Below are 25,684 nucleotides of genomic sequence, written 5' to 3'. Positions count from 1 at the left end.
AGAAACTGAAAATCTGGCCCTGGTGTACCTGAAATCGAAACATTCGTGTGGGTCAAGTGGAGAATAATAAGGGAGGGGAGAACCATGAATATAAATATTTGGAAGAAGATGAACTCCGTCTTGCCTGTCAGCGCTGTGAGGCATCATTCCCCAAAGGGAACGGGACAATGTAAATCTTCCTCCCGTATGACGGGAAGGTGTGAAAGGATTAGATCGACAAACGCTCTGGTATTTCTACCTGAGACTTCACTGACAAAAGATCAAGATCTTGTTTGCAAGCATATTTTAGCTACATATGTGACAACAGAGCAGTTTGGCTATCTCAGTGTAACCCTTTTGCATTTGGGTTCTTAGTTCTTTTGCTCATTGGAGTTATTAATTCTTATTTTCCTGACATTAGTATGGACATATCTCATCTGCAACAGTTACTCTGCCAGCTCACTTTATGCCTACTCCTTTAAGTTCCCACCACCGGCATTAATCCGGGCACCAAATCCTTGTTTTGCTTTGACCACATCTTTCTAAGGATGCTGCCACATCTTCTGGCATAGCACGCCAACGCATGCTTGCAGCTATCCGTTTCCTCTCATTTTCCGTGAACATCCCCCACAATGACAGCACTCTGAACGCACTTCCAAGAATTTGTTCTCTCGTAGCTCCGAGTTGCCTTCAATCAACGCTGCTTTACATGTGAGCTCAGCTCACACCACAGCCAGGACTTGCTCAACACTTCTCGGTGTGACGCCTACAGAACATTAAAATTACATGCAAAAAGATTTTGGTGATTTTAATAAAGCATGTTGATGTCACTATTTGTTGGATATTAAGGCCGCTCGAGCCAATTAGGTCATGAGTACGATTTTCCCTTTTTTTATTTCATAAATAACTCCTCCCAGACTCACCATGCTACAGCACAGAAGCGTGAAATTGTGGTTATAATCAGTGTCTTACTGCTGAGCTGCAAGGATTGGGAGTGTGTTGAGGACAACAAGGTCTCTCCCTCGCTGCTAGAAGCTATGCTGCAGGGTTGGCTTGTGCTCAGCACGAGGCCTGAGTTGCTACAGCTCACTCTCCCTTGTAATAAAAAGGGAAAGAAAGTATTTCTGGGCACACGTGCAAGGACTGTGCAAATAAAAGCAGTCACAGCTGTTCTAGCTTTTGTTGTATTTGAAAGTAATTACAAAAAAAATGCTTGTAGGTTCAAAGATGAAGACACTTCAGAGAAATATGAGTGTATTCCAGCAAACTAAAATTCTCTTGTGGAAAAATGTACTTATCAAGTGGAGGATGAAGATGCAGAGCTTTCAGGTAAGCTAAAAAAAAAGGAAAAAAGTGAGTAGCTAACCGTTGAGAGCAGCCAATCCCTGCCTGTCCCTATACCCCAATTTCTTCTTGTAAAATTAAAAGTTAAAGTATTTTTGAAAAGCCCAACTGGTAACGAACATTTTATGCGACTTTACTTTCTTAACTGATATTATTTCTGTCTTTCATGTGACATATGAGAGTACAGATGGGCTCTTTAAGCAGAGTAATTTACTGAGGTGATGTGCACATATGCAAAGACCTTGTTAGTTAGTCAACATCTAAGAAACCTGTGTGACTGAGTGTCTCTTGTTGATATTTTAATCCCACAGAGAATATGCTCTTATACTGTCATATTATTAAATTTTCTCCTCTGCTCTCCCCCCACCTAGGAGTGGATGCTGTCTCTGCTCCTTCTGCCGCTGATGTTCATAGTGTGCACGTTCATGATGAACATCCGCTGCCCCGAAGTGCCCTACAGCTACCTTGGGCAGTTAGATGATCCTGCCTATGATGCCACTGGCGTCACCGTCGCTTTTACACCCATCACTGTGACCACAAGGCAGATAATGAACAAAGTGGCCTTGAACTCTGTAATGATGGGTATGTCTTGCCTTTTAAATATTTACCTTTGTCATTATTTAACCTATTAAACATGCATTGTGTTGTAGTGGTTCTCCAGTATCTTCGGTCAGCAGAGAAAATTCACCCCAAATCCTCCATTGCGGCAAGTATTTCTTCTCTAGTCTTTAAATTCCTAGTGAGGTCAGTGTGTGCTTCTGAGCTGTAAAGCTCTGCCTTTTTGGAATGATACCATTACGACATTGATTCATTCTTTTCCGGTACACTTCTTCACAACTGGTAAAGTATGAAGTATTTAAAGGTGCCCCCCAGTCGAGCAAGAACTGGAAAGGAGAAGTTGCAATGCTAAAAAAGCAGAATATATACCCAGTGCCTGGGCACACGTTTCCACACCTACAGAAACTCATTGCAGTATTTTTCTTACAAACTACAGGTATAGAACTAGAGGTGCTGGACAACGAGAGAGCCCTGGAGGAAGCCTGGATTTCGAATAATGAAATTATAGGGATTGTATTTAAAGACAACTTCTCCTATCACCTCAGGTTTCCTACTTTGGCTATTCCAAATGACAACTTGGGATACATAGGTAATACACAATGAATATTTATGGGTGGATGATTGCCTGGCATGGACCGGCATGGCTTTGTTGGAATAACCTATATACGTTAAGTGGTTTAACAAATCGTTCATTATTTCTTTTTGTCAGTGGACCACTGGTCCATTGGAGGAGTTCCCCACAGTGCATAAGTCTGCTTATCATTAGCCTTTGTAGTGAAAACCAATTACGTTTCACTGCTCTTGACTGTGATGCCCTTCACCTTTCATCCTTGCAGACAACAGTTACAACTTCTCATCGCGGCACTGCTACAGCCCGAGGTATTGGTACAAAGGCTTCCTGTCCCTGCAGTCCAGCATCGATGCTGCTATTAGAGAGGTAAACGGAATTTATGAATTGCTGTAGGTCACCTGCTATTTTAAACTTGGTCCAGGAAAAACAAATTGTTCTGTGACAATAGCAGGGGTCGGGCTTGTCAGAAAATTCTGCAGAAAAACAAATATCTTAAAATACTCAGCTGAGCACTACTGGCAGTGACAGTGAGAACTTGAACGCAATCGCAGTTCCTGCAGAAAATGCCTGCTTTCGATTTAATTTTGAAGATTTGTACTTACTTTTGTTTCTCTTCAAAATGGCAATTTTTCTTAACACCTGGGAGCTAAGAGTAATGCCACTATTTGATTTAAAGTACTTCTCAGATTCCAAGGAAAAGGTGATTCTTGCCGGAGGCTGGGGCGGTGTGCACGCCTGCTGGATCACTTGGTTTCGAAGTCGGCACGTCTGTCATTTCGTGTCCTTCCTTTCCAAGTTGTTCCTCAAAAGCGTACCAGAGTAGGGGTCATTCCACCCGGTTGTGCCCCTCCAGCTCTCCAGGCTGCTTTCACACCCGGGGAGAGAAACAGGACCTTGGGGAGTGTGAGACATTTGTGTGTCTGGATCCTTACCTCTGGGTGAGCTGAAGGATTTATGTCTCTCAGTGGACAAGGAGGGGGTTCTAGCTGAGGTGCAGACACACAAGGGAGCCAGATGAGCCCCTTCCGTAGGGCTTTATTGCATTACTTGTTGATGTGTTCCACAAAGCTGCATTAAAAAGAAAATCTAGTGCTGATGTATCAGAAAGTTTCTTATATAATGACCTCTCACTGCATAAAGCAATTAAATACTGAGATGCTGACCTTTAATTCCTTTAGGTGGTGGCAAATCATTCTGTTTGGGAAGAGATGAAATCAATTGCTGGTGTCCGTATGAAGTCCCAGAGTGTCATCTCTTCAATTACATTAGAGTACAGTTATTTCATGATTACAATCGTGATGTGTTTCTCTCCGTTCATGTATTTCTTATCAATGAATGTTGTAAGAGAAAAGAAGCAGCTCAAAGTATTGATGAAGACGATGGGGCTGCAGGATATTGCATTTTGGTGAGTTCTTTTTTAACTAAAGTATCTGTTTGCAAAAGAACAGTATGCTCCTGGGCGCTTGCACTGTCAGATAAGAGGTTAAATGAGTTTTTCTCCAGTACTGTAAGGACAAACCAGAAGGGTTGAGCATGGCAGCAGCGTATTCTTCTTCCTTGGGTATTTCCTCCTCAGGTGGGTCATGCTGTCTGTTCTGCAGAAGATGTGAATGAGTTGGCCCTGGGAAACACTTAGTATTTTAATTTTAAGTGGTTCTGCCATGGAGATGAAGCTGTAACAGCAGTGCCTAATTGAAAGAAGGTGTAACGTCACCTCTCCCTCTCCAGGCTCTCCTGGCGTCTGCTGTACGTTGTCTATGTGATGGTCCTCTCCTGCCTGCTGACGGCTCTCGTGGTGCAGCACGTTTTCTACCTCAGCAGCTTCCTTGCGGTCTTCCTGCTGTTTTTCCTGTATGGCCTAGCTTGTGTAAGTCAGGTTTTAAAGCCCTGTTTTCTCACCACATGACTTATCACTATGTTGCTGAGCCTAAGCATCACTCCGGAGCCTTTTGCACAGTGCTCGGGGCTGTATCCTTCGCGTGGTCATACCAACTGAAAGAGCCGAGTGGATTCTCCGGCTCGGCAGCGGTGATCGGAATTACAGCCTGAAGGTCTGACAGGCAGTAGGTTGGCTACAGAAGAACTCATCTGAAACTCAGATAAACCCACTGAGAAGGACCTTAGTGTATTTTATTACACAGACCCAGCTCACCAGAGATCTGTTTGCCTGGCAAGTGAAAGTGCTATTTTTAAGGGTATTTATTTCCTTCCGTGATGGAAGGAAATATCTGTTCTTGCAGATCCACCTGGTTTTCACGCTCTGCTCCCTCTTAAGGACCTCCAAACTTGCCGGCTCCATGGGGTTCCTCATCACCTTTCTCTTCGGATGCCTGAGCCTCACAGTGCTGATAGAAAATCTTCCAGAACCATTGAAGCGGTTTCTTGGTCTCTTCTGTCCTTTTGCATTTAATGCCGGCATTGCAAAGGTACGGGGCATCATGTCTGCAGCTGCACCTCCCCGCCAGCTTGCCGTCCAGGGCCCCCTCAGGGCGGCACAGCGTACGTTCAGCCGCAGAGAGCGGCAATAAAAGACCGTGCTGTACTTCACGGATAGAGAAAGGCATAGGAAGTCGTAGTCCCCATTTCAAAAGATCGGCTTTTCCACACCTGTAAAACCTTCAGGTACTTTTCAGTAATATCCGTGTCCTATTTTGAAACTTCCATGCGAGCTGAGCTGCTGTCGGGCAGCACAGAGGGACACCAGTGCCCCCGTCCCATTCCCCCATTTAAAGAAACCACAAATGCAAAGAAAATCACGGCCCTCGTCACAAATAAGCTGCCATTGTGCTCTCCTGCAGCGTCCCCATGAAACCCGAGGAAGCCCCAGCGAGCCCATCGCCACACACAACAGCACCATTATCCTCCGGGGCTGGACCCTGGGCAGACGGGAGTTGACTTGGGGACATCAGCTCTTTGCTGCCCAGTCATTCCCCTCTCGCTGCAGCGACTCTTCCTGACAACAGAAACCGTGAAAACAGAATTTGAGTTTTCTGGTGTGGCCAACCTTCCTCCATTCCCGCGTTGCATAATTCTACGCAGTTTCCCACTTTCCTACTAGTCATATCGCATAGCTCTGAGCGATGCTTTGTAGCTCCAGTTATTTAATATTTTATTTCCTCATATATATAAAAATCTGCCTGGGTGTCCTTGTTTCGGCTAAACCACAACACTGGGAGAGGAGATTTCTGCACTAGCAGAAAAAGAAGCAGAGTTTACTGATGATTTACCATGTGGTTAAATCAATCACTATGTAAAATTATACTTTGTCATGACTCTCTCATGTCAACGGTGCGAATATCGTGTTTCTTGAACGACGTTCTGTAAAACTCTGCTTCTGGATTGTTCTGGAAAATTCTGAATGAAAACATAAGATATCTGCATGGAGTAAATCTAGTTCCCTTCCTCACTCGAAAGAAAGGAAGAAAAATTGGTCAGTACTGCAGATGATTTCTGAGTTAACAAAGTCAATTGCATCCATGGTTTGATGACATGGGCATAGTTTCCCAGCCTGAAAATTCTTCTTCTTTGTCCTTTATTTCAGGATTTCAATTTAGAAAAATATGGAGTGGATTTGTCTTTTTCTAACCTTATGGAGGAGTCATACTTTTTATTTTCAACTTGCGTTATGCTGGTCTTTGATTCAGTCTCGTACATGCTGTTAGCTATGTATTTCGACAAAGTTCTGCCAGGTATGATTTATGCTTATTATCATACTTTCTTCTTTTATACTTTTGATCTATATGGATTGCATGTAATAGCTCCTCAAGGAAATGATGAGTTGCTCCAATCTCTGAGTCAACCAAAACAGATTTTGGACTAAAAAAATGTATTATACCACTGAGTGACTTTTCTACCTCAGGCACACACACTGGTAATTCCCAAATCAGAGACAACAAAGTAGGTAGTGTTTTTTCTTTCTAATTATACTGCAGTTGAACTGTTTATGAGAAAATAATGTGTGGCACAATATTTTAATTCATTAAATAAAATGTCAAATTCATTAGATATAGCCCTGAAGCCAACCTACTTGTCTCATCTACCCCAGCTCTAAACTTTTTTTAACTGGACAACGTACCAATTTTGAGACAGCCAAGTACTTATTAGAACCTCCTAAATGTTTAGTCTAGGATGATGTCTTGGTTGTGGCTTTGGTTAATGACAGGTCATCATCTTTGTTTTCCTGTCAGGCAAATACGGCATCCCAGATCCCCCTTTTTTCTGCCTGAAGCCCTCATACTGGTTGCGCAGTAGGAGAGGCTCCACCAGGGAGATGTCCAGAACTGCAGCGAGCTCCTCGGAGCTCCTCAGTGATGTCGTAGAGCTGGTTCCCCCTGAATTCATGGGGAAGGAGGCCATCAGGTTAAGAGAGAAGGAATTTCTATTCATGCTATTTGAGTTGGGTAGCTTGGGTTTAATGCTCCTCCAGACCACTGCTGCTGCCATCAGCTTTGTTTTGAAGTACCCAGGCAGCTTTCTTGCTTGTGAAATTCTTACAAAACACTCCGTTTCACAGAGAAAGAGTAGAGATAAAATACAGATGTGAGAGAGAGAGAATTCAAGCTGGCACTAACGGTTAAATTCAGATAAATTCACATTTTTTAAAAAAACATTTTTTTTTGCTGTGGACTTTGTTACATGTCCATTAGGGACAACAAGGAGCACGCAGAGGGCAGCCCGTTGTAAAACAGCCGCCTGTTGCAATGGGCTTGACCTTGTCTTTGCAAGGCTTGGTGCTCCCTCACTGAGTGCCAGGTTCTCGTCTGTGTACAGAGCATGCCAAACCCTGCTGAATCTCAGGGTTGCTTCCCAGTAGCTCTTACTTTTCATGTCATTTCTGCCGCTTGAATTTAAAGCCCTAAGAATGAAAAAGGATACCAGGGAAATGCATTTACAGGAATCCTGAAATAATATCCTCATTGCATTCCTTTTAGACTCAACAATGTTAAAAAAGCATATAAAAAGAAAGACGAGAAGACAGAAGCTTTAAGAGGTACGAAAGCTGTGATACTGATTCCTGTTAAAGATGAGAAAAAACACTTGAGCAAACTTGTCGGTCAATCAGAGAAATAAAACAGCACTTGCATTGCTTGAAAATTTATGTAAAATATTGATGCAACTGATTACTATTTTGTAGAGGTTTTATAGATTTTCCACTCTTAATAACAGTAAAGAGAAGAAAGGTTTTTTTCTGCTGTTGTATTTCTGTCTTTTCTGCTGAATACAGAGCAGCTTCTTCTACCTTTAGTTCAAGATTGGTAGAACGTTGCCCCAACTTGCTTAATGCACTTCTGACTAATTATTACTACTTCGTTCTTATACTTCTTGACTTGCCTTCAACAATGAGCAAGTAAAACCTCATTTCTTCACCAACTTGATGTATTTTCATTTTAGGTTTTTCTTTAAATATTTATGAGGGTCAAATCACTGCCTTACTCGGACACAGTGGGGCTGGAAAGACAACGCTGTTACACATGGTCAGCAGACTCGCTTTGCCTTCGGAAGGTAGGATGGCAAACGGTGAGATGGGATGGGGTGGGCTTGATTCTAAAGCTGTAAAGAGTAGTTCGTTCCACCTCATCACGTTTATTCCTGTGAACAGGCTCTGCAACCATATACAACTACAAACTCTCTGAAACAGGAGATAGGGAAGAGATTAGAGAGATGATTGGCATTTGCCCACAATTCAACATACAGTTTGAAGTCTTAACAGTGAAAGAAAACTTGAAAACTTTTGCAGAAATCAAGGGCATCAAGTCCAAAGAGGTAGAGCGAGAGGTAAGTGTGTGTTCCCCTGAAACGCATCGCTGTGCAGCGACATGATGCTGTAGGCAAACCCCACGTTTCAGTAAAGGCTCCTTTTGCGCTGGGAAGCTCAAGGGGTCCGCCTGGCTGTGTCTTCTGAAAATCGAAGCTGGTGTCAAGCTTCAACCAGGTTAGCAGGCAAGCTTGTGGGCTTGATGCAACCACAGCGATTCCTCTGCTCAGCCCAAGGAGATGAGGGAATGTAGCAGCCCCTGCAGAGGCTGCTCCTGCTGGTGGTGGTAGACCACGGTACATGCTCTTAGAAACTGTACCTTCAGTCCCAGACAGGTCTCCTTCATGGCTAATACAGGATGGAAGGACAACTGGTGCTGAGAATGGACATCCTTGTGCTGTTTTAGGTGAAAAACATTTTGGAACTGCTGGATATCGGTAACATTCAAGACACTCAAGCTGAGAAACTGACTGGCGGGCAAAAACGCAAGTTATCCATTGGAATTGCCATGCTTGGAAACCCTCAGGTAAAGCAGCAGGCACAGCTCTGTAATACAGGGAATATTCAGGTCCAACATAACTAAAACGTTATGCATGTACTTGGCTACAACTTCGTGCGTGATTTCAGACCTCTCTAAAGTGCTTGTCATTATTGAAATTAATAAATGTAATAATTTCATTTCATTAAATTCATAACTCATCTTGCTAGTCTAGTTTTAAAGCAGATAGAGAGTTCCCTGCCTTGTGCACAGCTCCCGGAATAGCTGCTCTTGCATAAAAGGTGGCCTGGGTCTCTTGCTGTCGGAACCTGAGCCTTTCAGGGGAACGCCGAACCCAAAAGACGTGCAATTGCTCCGGCAATGAGGAATGGCTGATTTCATCCTTTCTGCAGGTTTTGCTCCTGGATGAGCCAACGGCTGGGCTGGATCCCCTTTCCAGGCAGCGGGTGTGGAGCCTCCTGAAGGAGCACGGAGCTGGGCGGGTGTTCAGTACCCAGCTCGCGGACGAGGCCGATAGCCTCGCAGGTAAGCACAGGCTCAGCCTGTAGCGTCTCTGCAGAACAGCCCTGGAGCAGAAAGCCCCTGTGAGGTTCAGTGGCAAGAAAAGTTTTGAACAACTGCTCTCCAGTATAAATTCCTTTGCCTTTTTTTCCCCTTCAGACCGCAAGGCTTTTATCTCGCACGGGAGGCTGAAGTGTGTCGGTTCTTCTCTGTTCTTGAAGAAAAAATGGGGGGTTGGCTATCATTTAAGGTATCTACTTCAGCCCCAACAACTGGTAACCAGGAACACGCCTGTACAAGGAGCCATCAGAACGACTGTAATGAGGAAACTATAGAGCAGATGTCATCGAAAAAAGAAAATTAACTGAATTAATATTCAGTTAAATTAACTGAAGAAGCACTTTACTCCAGAGTAGAGAATGAATGAAGGATGCTGGAGTTTTATTTTTATGCGTCCGAGAAAATACTATGGTAGTGGTTGTTTGTTTGGGGTTTTGTGTTTGGTTGTTTTTTTTTTTCCCCCAAAAAAATAAACATCTGGTTTTTTTCAACTGAACAGGATCCATGTCAGTGAGTCTTGTGACTTAGAGAACGTGACGCCTCTGGTTAAACGATACATCCCCAACGTCATATTCTCAGGACACGGTCAATACAAGCTGAGATATAAACTGCCACTAGAAAACGTGAATAAATTCCCAGGTAACGTATATTAAAATAATTGAGAATTGTCTGTAGAGAAAAAATAATCACTAATGTGAGGAAAGGGAAATAAAGAGGGAGATTTCCTACGGGAGTCACATAAGGACTTTAGAACTGTTGCATTTTTGTTTTCCCCCACAATTTGAACACCCATACGTTTAAGATCAAAGTGTACAACAAACGCTTTTCTAGTGTTTGTAATGAAAAACCTCGCAGGCTAAACTGGGCTACGTGTGTTACTGAGAGTTTATTTTTCTTTCTGTTAAAAGAGAAGATAGTAACAAGAGAAAACCCCACGCAACCGGTGATGCTCCACGCCTGCGGTGGCACAGGGAGACGCTCGCTCGCCGTGTCCGTCACGCGTGGTCCGACAGCCCCATAGCCTTCTGCCCCAGAGGATGCCCAGTCTGCAATGCTGGTGCTAAACAGAAAAATACCGTCACCGAGCTATGGACCTGGCACTTTTGCGTTCCTCCAGAGCCTTTGCATCCTGGCAGCTCGCTGCTTTATCGTTCTCCCTGTGCCTGGAGATGCTCCAGTCAGGTTGACCAAAGCCTGGGCTGGAGATAAGTGCTCCCGTGTGAAACCTTGGAAGCACTTGTATTATCTCTGTGCTGCAGATCTGTTCAGTGGCCTCGACAGCTGCTCTGGCCAGGGAATTATCAGTTACGGAGTTAGCATGACAACCCTGGAGGATGTTTTCCTGTGACCGGAGGAAGAAGCCGCAGTGGACCGAGAAGGTACAGTTATGGCTGCAAATATACAATCCGCAGCCGAAGGGAACCGTTACCTTGCAATAACCCCTGGGCATGCCTCCAACAGTTGATTACGAGGTGGCTTTTAATTTTTCACACGTTACAACACAGAAGCTGGTCTCAGATATAAATGTGCACATGGAAAACTCTCTGCAGATGAGCACATCCCTGGGGAGGAGCGGGCAGAAGCGGGACCACGATGCCCTGACGAGACGGAGCCGGGCTCCCTGCGGCTCTTGGACGCGGGGAAGGCGGCAGTCGGCGGCTTGGATCTCTGGAGGCAGCAGGTCTCTGCCATGGCACTGGTGCACTTCCTAAAGCTTAAGAGTTCGGTGAAAAACCTGCGGTCAATGTAAGTACCAAAGCGATTCTCTCTTGCACATCTGGAGCTGGACACAGTCACAGCACGGGGGGAATCTTCCACACCCCTGTTTGGATGAGCATTTGGATTAATTGATATCAGGTCTTGGCTATGAATGGTCCTGGTAATCTGCACTCAGAGGAGAAGAAAGCTTCTTCCTTTCCAGTGCCAGTAATACAAAATCTCCCTTTTGTGCATTTTCACTGAGTGATTTATGCAAGGGAAATGCACCTTCTTTCTGAAGAAAAGAATCATTTAGAAATACTTCTTTCAGATGGAGGAGGAAGTTTTAAAATAAACTAGTGTGTACAGAGAGAGGAAAAAAATACTACTTTCAGACATCCTCTTTAATTTTTTTTAAACTTCTCTCATGTTGCCAGTGTCTGAACTCTTTGGCCCCATTGGTCTTCAAGCTGGCATTTCCCAGTGGGGCACAAGAAACAGAAGAGAGATGCCGATTTATGAAAAATGACTTATACCATAAGGGAGTCTGAGAGGCATTTCATGGCCCTAAAAAATTGAGCATTCCAGATCTAATGCCCCCTCCTTGCTAAATTTTGAGGGCCTTTTGTGAACGATCAACGTTTGAGGCTTCTGAAAATAAAGTTGCCAAACATTTTTAACAGAAAAAGCATTGGCTAACCTGAATATAGTATACCATTCCCAATATGCAAATGCCTTCTGCTGAATATCTCTTTTCAGAGTGTTTATTCATCTCTTTCTTAACATAGTTTGCTGCTCTAAGTGGTTTTTCTGCTTCCTCTGGTTTTGCAACTGACCCTGGTTGCTGCCTGGCAGAGCGTGAGTGCGTGGGAGCTCTCGTCCGCACGGTACTTCTTGCCCCTGGGGAAGAGGGCTCGCTCGGGGACAACCAGCCTCCTGGTCCACAACAACACGGGTGAGGGGAACAAGGCTTTCCTCGTCTTTTCCTATCGTGGGGCTTCTTGCTGTTGCAAAGGATAATGAGTAAAAGAGGTTGTAGGGTTGAGGGGTTCTAAGGGGTGATGAAGGTTGTCGTGACAGAAGAGCATAGGTACTGTCATTTTTAAAGGGTCGTGAACGAAGCCCACTTTGGCTTCAGCATCTGGTGAGATCCTGATGCAATGATGTGGAAAGGGATGAGATTAGAAGGGACCCAGTTCTTTACCTGCCCCAAATCCAGAGCTCTATCCAAACAATTTCTGCATTTTCAAAGCATGGGAGTCTCAAACCAGGCACTGTATTGCACTGAGGGCTCGCTAATGCTGAGTCAAATTAATGTTGTTCTTCAGAGTTTTACCTTCAACATTCCTATGAGTGGGTGCTATTTTATGTTATTTGGCCAGAGTATGATACTGCTGGCTTCATCGGACCATTACAAAGGAGAGTACATTTTGTAGCAACTTAGCAACGGCAGAAAAAAAAAGACAATGCAAAAATTCTGTCAATGAGACTGAAATTCATTAACTTCACAAAAACTAATGTGCAACTATCCACCACACACGTGTTGTCTGATGTCCACGGTTATTAGACTTTCTCTGGTTTTGCTTGGGGGATGTGGATTTTTTTAAAAAAACAAATAATCAAAGACTCTCTTGTTGTTCAGTATTATGACGACTCTGCTTTTGGCTTTCACACCAGGCACAGGCATTGAACACTTCATCCAAATGCTGGAGAGCCAAGATCTCACAGTGGAAATAACAAGTGAGGAAAACACCACAGAGGAACTAAAACACAATGGGGCTATAAAAGTGTCTCGCAAAGGTCAGGTAAGGATTTTTGTTCTCCTCCTCCAGTGTCTTCCCAACAATGGAATAATTAAGCCAGATGCCTCCATTAGCTCTACCTGTGGGATGGTCCTATTGAATAAGACCCACAGCTACAAAGATTTGAAAGTATTTTAACCAGCAAGATACATGCTAGAGGAGACTTTATCTCCCTCACCTTCCACCTCAAACTTTACATTTTTGTAGCACAACTATACAGACTTCAAATACCTCATAATTTGTTTTTTAGCAAACAAGGCATAAGCAAAATTATTTCAGTCCTGGATTCTCCTGGTGTGCTCCTTTTCTACTGCTTCCCTCTAGATGATAAAAGTCAAGAGTTTTCATCTTGTTTTCTTGCTCTTTCAAGAGCTACAGATTTACTGTGTTATGCCACATGGAGGCCGTCAACTGCTTCCCGGTGCTTGTGAATGTGATTAGTAACGCTCTGCTGAGAGCCCTCAATTCCACCGTGCACATTCGGATCTGGAATCACCCATTTTTCTCTGTAAGCGTCAGAGCCTGGCAGCCAGAAGGCATCAGCAAATAGTTCTTAAATCTGCTTAGAGTCTCAGTAAGTCATCGGATTTTAATGGGAAGCCATGTGGGGCTGTCTGTACCTGTAAACCCACCTTTCTTGGTGGTGGCTCTGGAACCATCACATTTGACTTCAGGAAAACTGAAGCTGATTTTTCCCTTGTGGGTCTTGAGGGCTGATGAATGGAGAGGGTGTCTGGGAGGGTTTCTTCAGGAGGTTTCTTATTCTCTACATCATGTTACTCAGGCCGTGGCCCATCAATTGGCAGAAGAGAGAGCGCACCACAAGTCTGGGACCACCCATCTCTCCTCACCAGTGGCAAGCACTTTGCAGGGCTGTGGTTTGGGGAAAAACCTTCCCCCTGCCAGTATTTGGTTTGAAATCCCGCTTTGTGTTCATACTGTCCCATACTTCATCAGAAATGCAGTAAGATGAATTGCAGCATCTTCACCACTACATTGCGGCTGTTTTCTACGAATGCTTTGTTCTTCTGTTTTCAGATAGATGATCCAGAATTCTGGGATTATTTTGGGTTTTTTTACCTCGTTTATATGCTGTTGTTATTCCCTGGTTTTCCTCCTCACTTTGCAATGGGCTACATGCAAGATTACAAGGTAAATTCCTTGCAATGGAGCAGATTTGGGGTTGGCAGACAGTATTACAACAAGGACGTTTGAATGTGATGGGCAGCTTGAGGTTTTTTTCTCTGTATTGCCACGAGCAGCTTTGCAGCCAGCACAAAATGCTAAAAGTCAAAAAGAGGTGGAATTTTACCCCAGTATCGCAATGGTAGCAGCTTTTTGTTAGCTTTTTATTTCCTGGAGCCCTTCTCATGGGTGCAGTTGGCCAAACCGACACCGACAATAAACTGCCTTTGGCATTGTGCCTTCCCAGGTGGGAGCTCGTGCCCAGTTGCAGATCTCGGGGCTCTTGCCCTCAGCGTACTGGTGCGGCCAGGCGCTGGTAGACGTCCTGTTGTGCTGGCTCCTTCTCTTCTCAACGTTTGGCCTTCAGTTCACAATGAGCAACGAGATTTCTGGGAGCATTGGCAGCTTCTTCTTGCTGGTACCTCCCGTTCTGGTGATTGCTGGTTCACTGGGGAAGGATTGGGGTAATATTTTGAGCACGTGTAGGGGTTGCTGAGACACCGTGGGTGCAGACGGTGCTGGCACACCTCTGGGTTTACTGGGCTTCTCCTTGCTTCACCTCCTATCATTTGGGTTTCCCCAGCTGGAAATAAAAGGCAGTAAATCTTGCCTTAATATACTCCTTTACACTTAGCAGTAAAATTGTGGTAATTTCTGAATGCCCTGCTCTTAACATGTGATCATCTAAACTGAACCACTATATATAGCTTTCTGGTTGTTTAGATCAGTCCATTTTCTCCAGCAAAAGCCTTTTTTTTCTGTAGATCACAGGTACTTTTGGCTATGGAATTTCTATTGTCCTCTTCATCTACTTGATCTCTTTCGTCTTTCGCAAAGGATGGAACTGTGATTTTTGGTCTTTTATCCTGATAGTGGTAAGCATATGGCTAGATAATGTGCTGTAGGGCTTACAAAAGTGTGTTTTGAGATCTGAAAGATGAACTAGAGGTCAAAACACCTATAGATGTAGATTATAAATACAGGCATGTGTTTCACAGCAGTCAGTTCTAGATTAAATTCATGGCACCATGTTCTGTTCCCACAATCCTGCTGTGGCATGGGGAAATGCTTGGATCTACCCTGAGCTGGTGCAGGAATGGAGGCAAAATAGTTATTTATCGCTCTGTTCGACACCTCACATCCAAGACATGTAAGCTGTTGAGACATGAGCCATCAGGTTAGACGCAGATAGCCCAAGCCTGGAAGGAGATGGGTTATTCGGCATGAACTGGATGGGACAGAACAGGACAGGATCCCGTGCTTTTGCCTGAAGTAGCCCTGTGTCTGGGAAGAAGTTTCGCTGGCTGACCCAAACCAGGAGCCTACCCTCAGCCAGAGACTGCTGAGGACCTCCTGAACCCTCACTGTTTCTCGTCTTTATATTTCTTGTCCATTTTTAGAAATTCAATGGGGAATTGAAAAGGTAGACCCACACAATTTTTAAGACCAGTGAGGAGTGTAACCCTTCCCATCATCTAAGTAACCCTCTTGTTTTATTTTTAGGTGTGCTTTGTTTCTTACATCATCAGCAGAGTCATGGATTTCTTAACTGATAGTAGAGTCTCCCTCTACGCCGAACCTCTCTTGATTCCTGTGTACCCGCTGCTGGGTTTGACGATCAACTGCCAGCAGGTAAGCGGCGGCGCTGGGCGAGGAGAGGGACCCCACCACAAAACACAACTACATGTCCTTGTGAGCAAAGTCTGGTGGTAACCACATACTGCATTCTAGGAAGGCTCATTAGTTTCCTCTTATGGGTGAGATTTTCCAAATTGCCAGAGTGCACCGTTAGATGACCGTTTCAGATCAGATTTAATTTTTCCAGCTGTTCATTATGGCTAGGGGCTACTTCTTGTGCAGTTGAGCTGTGACTGTAGATTAGGTAAGCACTCTTGATTCTTTCCATGCAGAGTCAAACAACTTGGCTTGAAAAATCGTAAGACAAAATTTGAAGTTACACATCTGACTTTGCATGGAAACCGAGTCAGAATTAAGAATACTCACAAGGCACTTTACTCCATGTCAGCTGAGGGTGGTCGTGGAAAGTCAGCGAAGAATTTAACAAAACCCTCCAGCTTCCTGCAAAACCGCTTATGAGCCATAAATGACTTAGGAGTGAAGTCCAAATAGAAGAGACTCCTCCTGCATCCTGTCCCACTCACCTCCACCTCTTCTCCGCTGGGACCCCAAAGGAGAGGAGACCAGATGTTTCCCTGTGATAGGCCATTACCCCCAGGAGGAGAGTCTGATACGTGTACTGAGTGCCGTGACATTTGCCATTGACTGGCATGCCCAAAGACAAACACCTGTATTTGTTCATCTGTATGGTGAATATTTGGGGTAAATCAAAAGCTTTTGTACATTTTCAAAGTATTTGTTGTTTGCTTTTAACCCTTCAAAAATCAGCCAGCATTATACTAAAGAATTACAGGTTTTCATTGTGTTTGTTTGGGGTTATTTTATTCTTACAGATCTTTATAGAAGACAAATATCTATTTGGTGTGACTCCAAGGAATGATGTACTAATAGCTGTCTTTGCCGTAAGAATATATTTAAGATTACTTTTATAACGTGTGTCTCCTAAACCCCGTCCTCAGTTATGAGGAAGCAGGCAAGAACCCAGAGTTCATTTCATGCAGGAGGAAGATCTCGGTGGGTCTGGATGACGGATTACCCCTCTGCACAAAAATAAGCTCACTCCTTTGAAATAGGGACGGGAAAATGAAATAAGCCCCGATCACTTAATGCTGCCGTGTAATTTTAGGAATTGTGTTTTTCTCCTACCTTTGGTATTTTCTGCAGTACTGGTAGTGATAGTAGAGTTCACAGCCTTCAGGTTTGCCCCGAGTTTAGATGTTAATGGACTTAATTTTCGCATACTGTGTTTTTCCCCCACGTATTTTATAACACTGCCACCATCTTCTCAGTTTCAGCTGTAGTAGGGTGGAAGGCAAGGCTGTTAATGTGGCAACCTCTTCTTTTCAGCCTTATATCCATTCTGTGGTCTTCATTTTTCTTCTTCGATATTTGGAGATAAAATATGGAGGAGCAGTTCTGAGAAAGGACCCAGTATTTAGGTTTGTATAAATGCACATGCACAACAGGCGTGTGCAAGCTCCAAACTCCTATCACACTGTTTTTCCTTGAAGACAACATTTTAATCAGATATCGTTGCCTTTGTGTCCATATTTTTAAATACTTTTTTAATACTGGTGATTTTTACAACTAAAATAACCCCTTAAATATTACAGTGCTATGATAATATAAAACAGCTCTCAAGCTTGTTAGCACCTCCACACAGTGTTGCCTGTGCTGTGTGGATAAATATACATTATTTTATAATGTTATTAAATATGTAAAATAACCGGCTTTATTATTTTACAACACAGAGAGATTATAAATATAATAATTAATATCATTAATAATATTATTAATTATAATAATATTACTACTAATAATAATATTAATAATAATAAAAACCCACAATGAACCAGAGGGACAATCACTCTTGGTCCATCCAAAATGCATTGGTGTAGAACAAGAGTAAAGAACAAAATGCTAAGATTAATCTGATGGGTTTGTAGGGTTTCCCCAAGAAGACAAAGCAGCCACCAGCACCCCGAGGAGCTCGAAGAAGATGATGAAGACGTTAAAGCTGAAAGGGCAGCAGTGAGAAATGCCATAGCATCTGCAAGTCAGGAGGAGGTATGACTAAGTGTTGTCCTCATTTTATTTTATACTAGTAAGAAGCCCAGTAGTAAAAAACAAACCACCAAGTATCAATAAGTGCAGGTCAGTGCTCTGGCTATATTATTCTCACTGGGCAAATTGAAGTCCCAAATGTACGATGTGGGTCCCATCAGGATAGAGAAGAAAGCTAAGAGGAACATGGACAATGAAGTGTCCTGTTGCACCTCATAGACTCAGTGAACGATAACACAAATTCAAAGATCTTTAGATGGTTTTCTGCCTTTTTAAATGGAAAAATATTACTGAAGGATTAATGCTATCCAATATAATAGACTAATCTTTCTTCTTCCTCCTCGCTTTCAGAAATCAGTCATTATTGTCAGCAATCTGTGCAAGTGATATAAAATAAAGCAAGCTGGTTCAGTTTTTAAGAAGAAGAAGAAGATGGCCACCAAAAATGTTTCCTTCTGTGTTAAAAAAGGTGAGAACTGGGGCTGTTCTCCTTGACCTGTTTTGGTCCCCTGATCATACCCGGAGAGTTAATTCTCTGCAGATTCTCAGTTATCTGAGCAAGGGCATAAAGGTCAAATCTAATTGTTCTGTGGCTAAGGCATGTTCGGTCTGTGGTTGATGTGTTAATGAAGAAGGTGACATGGATACAACCTATTAGTTACCTTTGACTCTCCGTTATCTAAAACAACGTAGCTCCCTCTCTCCAGGATCCACTTCTGAGAGACCTGGGAGCAATTCTCAGACTCGCAGCATCAGTTAGAGTTGAAACATTATGGGCTCTCAGAGCACATATTTGTAGTATTTACTTTTATATGATCTCTGGTATTAGCATGCTCTCTTTTATATTTTTTCTTTCGTGGGACGGTGACCGATATATTTGTCCATCGGGGTGTATTACTAAGTAATTATATGTATTGATTACAGGAGAAGTACTAGGACTTCTGGGGCCCAACGGAGCTGGTAAAAGCACAGCTATCAAAATGATGACTGGAGAGACGACACCGACTGCTGGGCAGGTAGGAGCAGTCTGGAGAAAAGGGATAGATCCGTGATGGAAGCGCGAGGGCAAACCTCGCACCTAGGCTAAGCTATAATTTTTTTCAAAGCATTATTAGCAATTAATTTTAACTGAATTAATCGTGCTATTAAATTAAATAATATATTAATAAAAAACATTGTGAGCTACTTCTAACTTCGGCAAGCAGTTGCATCTACCCTAATTGGCCATGTTTATATATGGAAACCATGTAAATGAGAGGTGCAAAATCAATCCCTTGCTCCTTGATTTTCCTTGCCTAAATCCCAGTGAAGCCCATAGTCTTCCTCTGAACCCTACCCTTGTATCTGAGAGCAAAACCACCAGCCTGGTTGTGCAGGTGCTAATGAAGAGGGGAGATGGAGCCACCTCCCACCTCCAGGACCACGCGCCCACCTTCCACCTGCACTGCCCGCAGGAGGACCCGCTCTGGCCGGACCTCACCGTGCACGAGCACCTGTGGGTCTATGCGGCTGTGAAAGGAGTGTGCAAGGAGGATACGGCTGCTGCTGTCAACCGGTATGGATGGAGGGTGTTTCCAGGGGTTGGTCAATGTTTTATCCACTAGTCCTAGGGCATGGGGAAGGGACCAGAAAGTCAAAATTCATTGTGAGCCAGAATCAACCTTGAAAGAAACTCAGGAAATGGAGCTGCAAAAGTGATTTTGTGCTAAATGCCGTGATTAAGCGACTGTGTTAAGATATCTCCAATTTGCCTAAGTGCATTTAGTGGGGATAAATTTACCAGTAATGTCCTTTTAAGTATGTTATCTTTAGGAAGCATTTCTAAAATCTCTGATGTTATAGTTTGGCACTACAAGAAAGGGTGCTTAAGTACTGCCTGCTCAACTGACACTGGCAAGGTGGAATGGATTTATAATGCTGTTGACACTAATGATGGGTTTAGAAAAGAGCTTGTGACTTATTCAGTACACTTTGCTTCAAATAGTCACTTACATTTTAATAACACAATAAATGTTTAATGTAAAAAAGAAGCAGTCAAAAGCAAGGGGAAGAAAGTTCCTTTTTCTTATCATTTGGGGAATCCCTGATGAGAGTATTGAGTTAGGAATAACAAATATGTTCTTTGTTTCACTTGTTCCCTTTCCCCACAGAATAGCGAATGCTCTGCAGCTTCAAGACTATTTAAAGAAAAAAAACAGGAAATTATCTGCTGGGATAACCAGAAAGGTGTGTTTTGTTTTACCTATAATGAGCACTGCAATGCTCATAGCACAAATCAGAAGTCCCCTCCGTGAGCAGAGGAACCTACCTGTGCCCTGAGCTACCCGAGAGAGCATCGTGTTGTCTCCCGTGGTGGGGTGATGGAAATTAGCCTTTTCCAAAACCACATTTCCTATAAATCAGAACCTTGATTCCTATGAGCAAGGCTACGCTGTCCACAGCCCTTTGTAGACGGAGCACCAGGGACCGCAAAAGCTTTGACTCGAAGCCCTTTCCGTGTTGTAGCTGTGCTTCGCAGTGTGCGTGCTGGGCAACCCCCAGCTCCTGCTCCTGGAAGAGCCATCAACTGGCATGGACCCCAGCGGGCAGCGCTGTGCCTGGTGAGCGGGACCCCAGGCACTGTGCCACCACGGCAGTTAAGGGCTGGAAGCCCAGAGTAGGAGCCTAAGGTTAGGTAAAGAGTGTTGTACCCCATCTGCGGTTGGTGCCTATGGCTTTATTGGAAACTCCGTTTTCATCGTTCTCTCTAGCTAAAGCATGAGCAAGGAGAGAGGAAAAACGTTTTACGTTCGTCCTTGTTGCAAAATTTAAGACAGTCATATGTGGGCTTTGGAAGCATTCATAAAGGGACCTGAGTCGAAAATATATTTTTGTCTTTATTTCAAAGTATTACCATGCGCACGTCAGCCTAGAGTTGCTGTATGTAAAGTTTTTACACTTGTTTTAGGGGAGAGGCATTTGGAGGGACAAAGATATAAGAAAAAAGTATCTGATATTCCTAGGGAGTGTTAGCTTTTTCTTTTTTCCCCCTCTGGTCCTCAGGAAAATGATTCGTGCAGCCCTGAAAACCAAGGAGACAGGAGCCATCCTGACAACACGCTACATGGAGGAGGTGGAGGCGGTGTGCAACCGCGTGGCCATCATGGCGTCCGGGCAGCTACGGTGGGCAGCAGCACGGCCAGCAGACCGCTGAGCTGGGAAAGGCCTCCTGGCCCCTCCTCGGTCCATGCAGTGACCGGGCTTCTCCTCTGGCCTCACCTACCTGAGTCCATCACCACGGGCTTTGCGAAACGCTCCCCGTGATTTCACCAGCAGTATGATTTGGGAAAGAGCAGATGGCGGGGCACCGATGGTTCACTCTGGTACCCCTTTTTATTTTCCTCCCTCCCCTGCAGGTGCATTGGCTCCATTCAGTACCTGAAGAACAAGTTTGGCAAAGGCTATCTACTGGAAATTAAGGTCAAGGATCCAGAGTACGCTGATCTTCTCCATGCTGAAATTTTGAGGATTTTCCTAAGTGCAGCCCGTCAGGAGCGGTAACTATAAAATATGGGATGAACGGTGGTTTCAACACTACCTCATCCCTAAAAATGTGCCCAGTGGCACATCTGATGGCCAGACACAGGATCTCAGCTGGAGAGGGATGAACAGCTCAGAGTCCCTGTGTGGGACACTGATTTGATAATGTCACCCATCCAACCCTGCTGCGATCCCTGCAGCAAAATGTCCATACATCCAGCTCATAGAGTGACGTAAAGTTTTGATCCCAGAACCTCAATGCAGAGCAAAAATAACCTTTTCTTCTTTTTCTTCAAGGTTCCCCTCTTTGCTAGTCTACAAGGTCCCAATGGAAGATGCCCTGCCCCTGTCTCAGTCTTTCTCCAAGCTAGAGGAAGGTAAGAGCAAAAACTTTTTGAAAAGGTGGAACACAGACTGCTGATTTTCAACTCTCTTCCATATCTCCACAGCCAAACGAAACTTCAACCTCGAGGAATACAGTTTCTCTTTGAATACTTTGGCTCAGGCATGTGATTTCAAGGCTAGACACGCTGTAAACACACGAGCAGGAGCAAAAGCTGCAGCCAGACCTGGGCCAGTGCAGTGGCTCCACCAAAAAACTGCCTGGGAGTGGTGGGCGAGGGGTCCTCTAATGGGAAAGTGGTGAAAAATGGTTTGGTTGTTTTCACTGCTGGGATTTCGCATGGTGGGAACATGCCTAGGCACAGTGGTGCTGCCTGATTCAACTCACTCAAGACAGGCACCCAGCACGTCCAAGGGATGGATGCCCTTGGCAGATTCCCATGCCCAGTCTCTATGGTTGCTCCTGAAGCAGCAGGTTATTGCTGCTTGTGCAAGGCTGGTGGCAAAGATGAGGAATGCTTACGTCAGTCCATTGGTGGGTAAAACCTACCAGGGGGTACACCCATGGGCAGCCAGTGCCTCTCAGCAGAGAGCACAGGAGTCTCAGCTACTGCATACGCGCTCCCCACATAAAGCTACTTCACGTGTCCCTCATAGGGCTTGCAGAGCTGTAAAGGAGCATCACAGCGTCTGGAGAAAGTCAGAGAAATAATCAGAGTTTTGTCTTGCCCATTTCAGGTGTTTTTGGAACTCTCCCGAGAGCAGGAAAAGGATAATTTTGATCTGACTTTGGATGGGACTTTCGAATGGAAACAACTTCAGCAGAAGGACTGTTAAAGATCTAAGACTCTCATTTACGCATTACTCTATTAATCTAACCAATGTGATATTGCACATATTTACTACTATTATCAGTGTACCATGAAGAGGAGGAACAGGCTCTGCCTCTCCAGCGAGCATGGGCTGAGGGCTCCTCTCCTGTGCAGAAGACACGTCACCTGGACTCTGTAGGTGTCCACACCGAGCCCTACCCCAAGTTGCATTTCCATGGCTGGTTGACGAAACAATGCCTGCACTGGCGAGGGCTCTTGTCAAGCAGAGCGGCGTGCAGCAGAAGGACGGAAAGGTTTGCAGAAAGAAAGGTTATAACCCATCTCTGGGGATCAAGGCTCTGCTTTGCTCTGTGGATCTGGGTGCTATTAGGGAATATGGACATGCTGCCAGCCTTCTGGGCTCCTCTCCCACCAATGTGTGGGACTATTTGCCTACGACACGTTTAAATACATCTTACTGAAATTTGCACTCTATTTTTATACCCTTCCAATAAATGTCTCTATAGAAACTGTGGTTACACCCTCATATGTCATCATTGCTGTGGTCCATCAGGAACAGCTGAGCCGCTCAAACTCCTTCCTCTGGGGATGGAGGTGGCTACAGAGGGCCCAGGGCTGCTGGCCAGGCGGTTGCAGTCCCTCGTGTTTACCATCTCTGGCAGCCTGACTTGGCGTGCGCGCTCACCCCTGCCCTCCCTCCATGCTGGGGTGAGTGGTTGTCACTCCTCCCTCTGGAAACCAGCCTGGGTTGTTCAACCTGGAGAAGCAGAGGCTCTGAGGAGACCTTATTGTGGCCTTTCAGTACTTAAAGAGGGCCTGTAAGATGAGGACAGACTTTTTAGTAGGGCCTGTAGTGATAGGACAAGGGGTAATGGTTTTAAACTAAAAGAGGGCAGATTTAGACTAGATATAAGGAAAAAAATTTTCATAATGAGGGTACTGGAACCCTGGCCCAGGTTGCCCAGAGAGGTGGTGGATGCTCCATCCCTGGGAACATCCCAGATCGGGTTGGACGGGGCTCTGAGCAACCTGCTCTGGTTGAAGACGTCCCTGCTCACTGCAGGGGGTTGGACTAGATGGCCTTTAAAGGTCCCTTCCAACCCAAACTATTCTATGATTTTCCTCCTGACAACTCAGGCACACATTATCCCTGTGCCAGCTCATTTGCAAAGGTTTAAACTCTCACAGAAAATATTAAGTCCAATTCTTGTTATATAATCTGCAGCGGTGGCTGTGTTGCAATCACTGCTTGTGTACGTTCCCCACTCAGCTTCAAAACATATTTTGGCAGTTGAAGAACACATTTTTAGAGAGATCATGATTATTTCCCTCCTGGTTGCACAACAGCTCGGTTTCTGTTCCCCACCCCTGGGAAACGGGTAAGTGAAATCACCGAACATTTCAGTCACCTGTTCATACACTCAAGGCCGGGAAATGGGCACTTTGTGAAAGGGAAGAGTTTTATTTAGTGCCCTGGGGATATCGGTGACAGTGGAGAACTCAAGCCACGAGCCTCCTGATATAGTGACGGTTTATATGATCCATTCCTGTTGGGTTTTTATCATCAGCATTTCGTGTTTTGTGCCTCTGGAGATGCTGCTGGTGAGAGGACCCCCTCTGCTACGGTGGCGGCTGGTTTGAGTGGACTTGTAAAATACACTGGCTTTCCTCTCCTCTGCCCTCCGTATCTCTGCTCTTGCACGCAGACCCGCACTTCGTTAACCAGGAAATCTCTTTTCTGCCACACAGCGCAAGGGGACCAGGTCCCTTTGGTCTTTCAACTATGTAAAGATACAAACGGTAATAAAAGCCCCAGCAAACAAGTCCTTCCCAGAGAGGGCATCTCTCAGAGCTGGAGAGGGGAAGAGGAGTGCACTGGGGTACCGGGAAGACAAGAAAGGGGAGAGCAGGACTGAGCTGTGAAACCTTCTTGGGGCGATTGCATTTCCTTCTCTGGGGTGAAGAGCATCTCCTGCCTGGCTATTCCTTCCAACACCGCTTGCACAGTTGTTTCTTCTAAGTAACTACCACCAACCCACCTCACCCTCCGCTACCACAGGTTTGACAGATTATTCTCCGTGATATTTGGGGCTTTCTGTTGCACGGGAGGATGAAGCAAGCAGAGCTGGCTCCATCATCTCCTGCATAAGGAGAAGAAGGAAGAATACCCACAGAAAGTCCCCCAAAGGTGAGTGGGTTGGAGCTGGGGCTTTGCATCAGCTCAGAGGGAAGGGGGACTGGGCTCGTGGCATTGCCAGCACACAGTCGAGACTTCCAGGTCCTGGCCCATGGCCAGTGCTTGGAGAAAGGGGTTCTGTCACCAGCACAGAGCAGAGCTTAGCTGGCAAGAGGGAATGAACAAAAGTTCTCAAAAAGTTCACGAGGACTTAGCTTTTCCATTGGAGTGGGGGGAGGGAAAGAACAAGCAAGAGATTTCCTGGAAATGAACCGGCTTCTTAAATATTCCCCTCGGAGGTCGCCTCTGCCTCTCTCCTTCCCCCTGCCCGGAGCTGGAGGGCTGCGGGGCAGAACCATCCGCCGGCGGCTGCAGTTGCTCTACCCGCTCCCGGAGCGCCGGGGCTGACAGCAGCCCGGCGGGGAGCACCCTGCTCCAGCAGGCAAACCAGCTCCAAAACTGGCCTAACGTTGTGGTTATTCTCCTTGTTTTCCCGCACGGCACAAGCCCTCCACACACGGTGTCTTTGCTGGTAAACCTGAACCAGGGCGTGTTGGCCGTGCTGCAGCGTCCGTCCATCGTCCCGGCGCAGAGCGGGTGAGGCAGCTCCCTGCTGTGGATGCTGCATGTTCCCCGTGGTAACTCATGCAACAATTTAGTCTTATGAACAGGGAGATTCTTATCTATTAGCTTTAATAAGGCCCTCTTTATGCAGCAAAGCGACAAAGCACGCGAAGGGCCATTCACCGCCAGCCGCCTCCAGCGCCGGTCCCCCAGCACCGTTTGGGAATGGGCAGCCCAGAGCGACGGCAAAGAGCAGCCCGTGCCTTTCAGGTTAGGTGAGCAAAACAGTGCCAGCAAGTAGTTTTTGAGTGCTGGGGAGCAAGGTGTCGTGTGTGCTTAAAGTTTGGGAGCTTGGGGACAGCATTTCCCCCTGCTTTGGGGAGCAAAGGGGTATTTGAAAAATGCCTGGACAGGAATCTCTCCCCTCACAACTGTGATTGATAGAGTTATGAACGTTGCCTAGATCAAGTGCTAGTTAAGAAACTCCCCTTTAGTGGAAGTAAGCAATAACAACAAAAAGGGGTATTTCTGAGAACTGCAAGGACCTTCTCAAAAAGCAGTGATGCAAGCTCCAAAATAGCTGAGAGACACATCTG

The 25,684-nt window shown here is 45.1% G+C and overlaps 1 protein-coding gene across 1 annotated transcript; it reads left to right on the top strand.

The window, feature by feature from the left end:
• Positions 1–1,045: 1,045 nt before the first annotated feature.
• On the top strand, positions 1,046–22,484 carry LOC309411529 (ATP-binding cassette sub-family A member 10-like). Its single transcript, XM_082008190.1, is given in 41 exon segments — positions 1,046–1,308; positions 1,695–1,905; positions 2,318–2,470; positions 2,718–2,818; positions 3,631–3,857; positions 4,181–4,319; positions 4,693–4,878; positions 5,994–6,141; positions 6,640–6,811; positions 7,384–7,442; positions 7,844–7,954; positions 8,052–8,227; positions 8,614–8,733; positions 9,099–9,231; positions 9,367–9,457; positions 9,767–9,906; positions 10,527–10,612; positions 10,616–10,646; positions 10,818–11,013; positions 11,754–11,763; positions 11,767–11,920; positions 12,643–12,770; positions 13,138–13,275; positions 13,806–13,919; positions 14,200–14,370; positions 14,717–14,827; positions 15,456–15,584; positions 16,424–16,492; positions 16,938–17,029; positions 17,537–17,657; positions 18,006–18,038; positions 18,042–18,123; positions 18,579–18,670; positions 19,031–19,209; positions 19,805–19,880; positions 20,160–20,254; positions 20,697–20,816; positions 21,050–21,190; positions 21,471–21,550; positions 21,623–21,678; positions 22,254–22,484. Coding segments are annotated over 41 exon segments (4,890 nt in total). The 5' UTR covers positions 1,046–1,188; the 3' UTR covers positions 22,353–22,484.
• Positions 22,485–25,684: the final 3,200 nt, after the last annotated feature.

The sequence above is a fragment of the Phaethon aethereus genome (genome assembly GCF_964289735.1).
Source record: "Phaethon aethereus genome assembly, chromosome: 18".
In the NCBI taxonomy this organism is placed as follows: Eukaryota; Metazoa; Chordata; class Aves; order Phaethontiformes; family Phaethontidae; genus Phaethon; species Phaethon aethereus.
The sequence above is the reverse complement of the archived record's forward strand: the minus strand, read 5'-3'. Positions and strand labels throughout refer to the sequence as shown.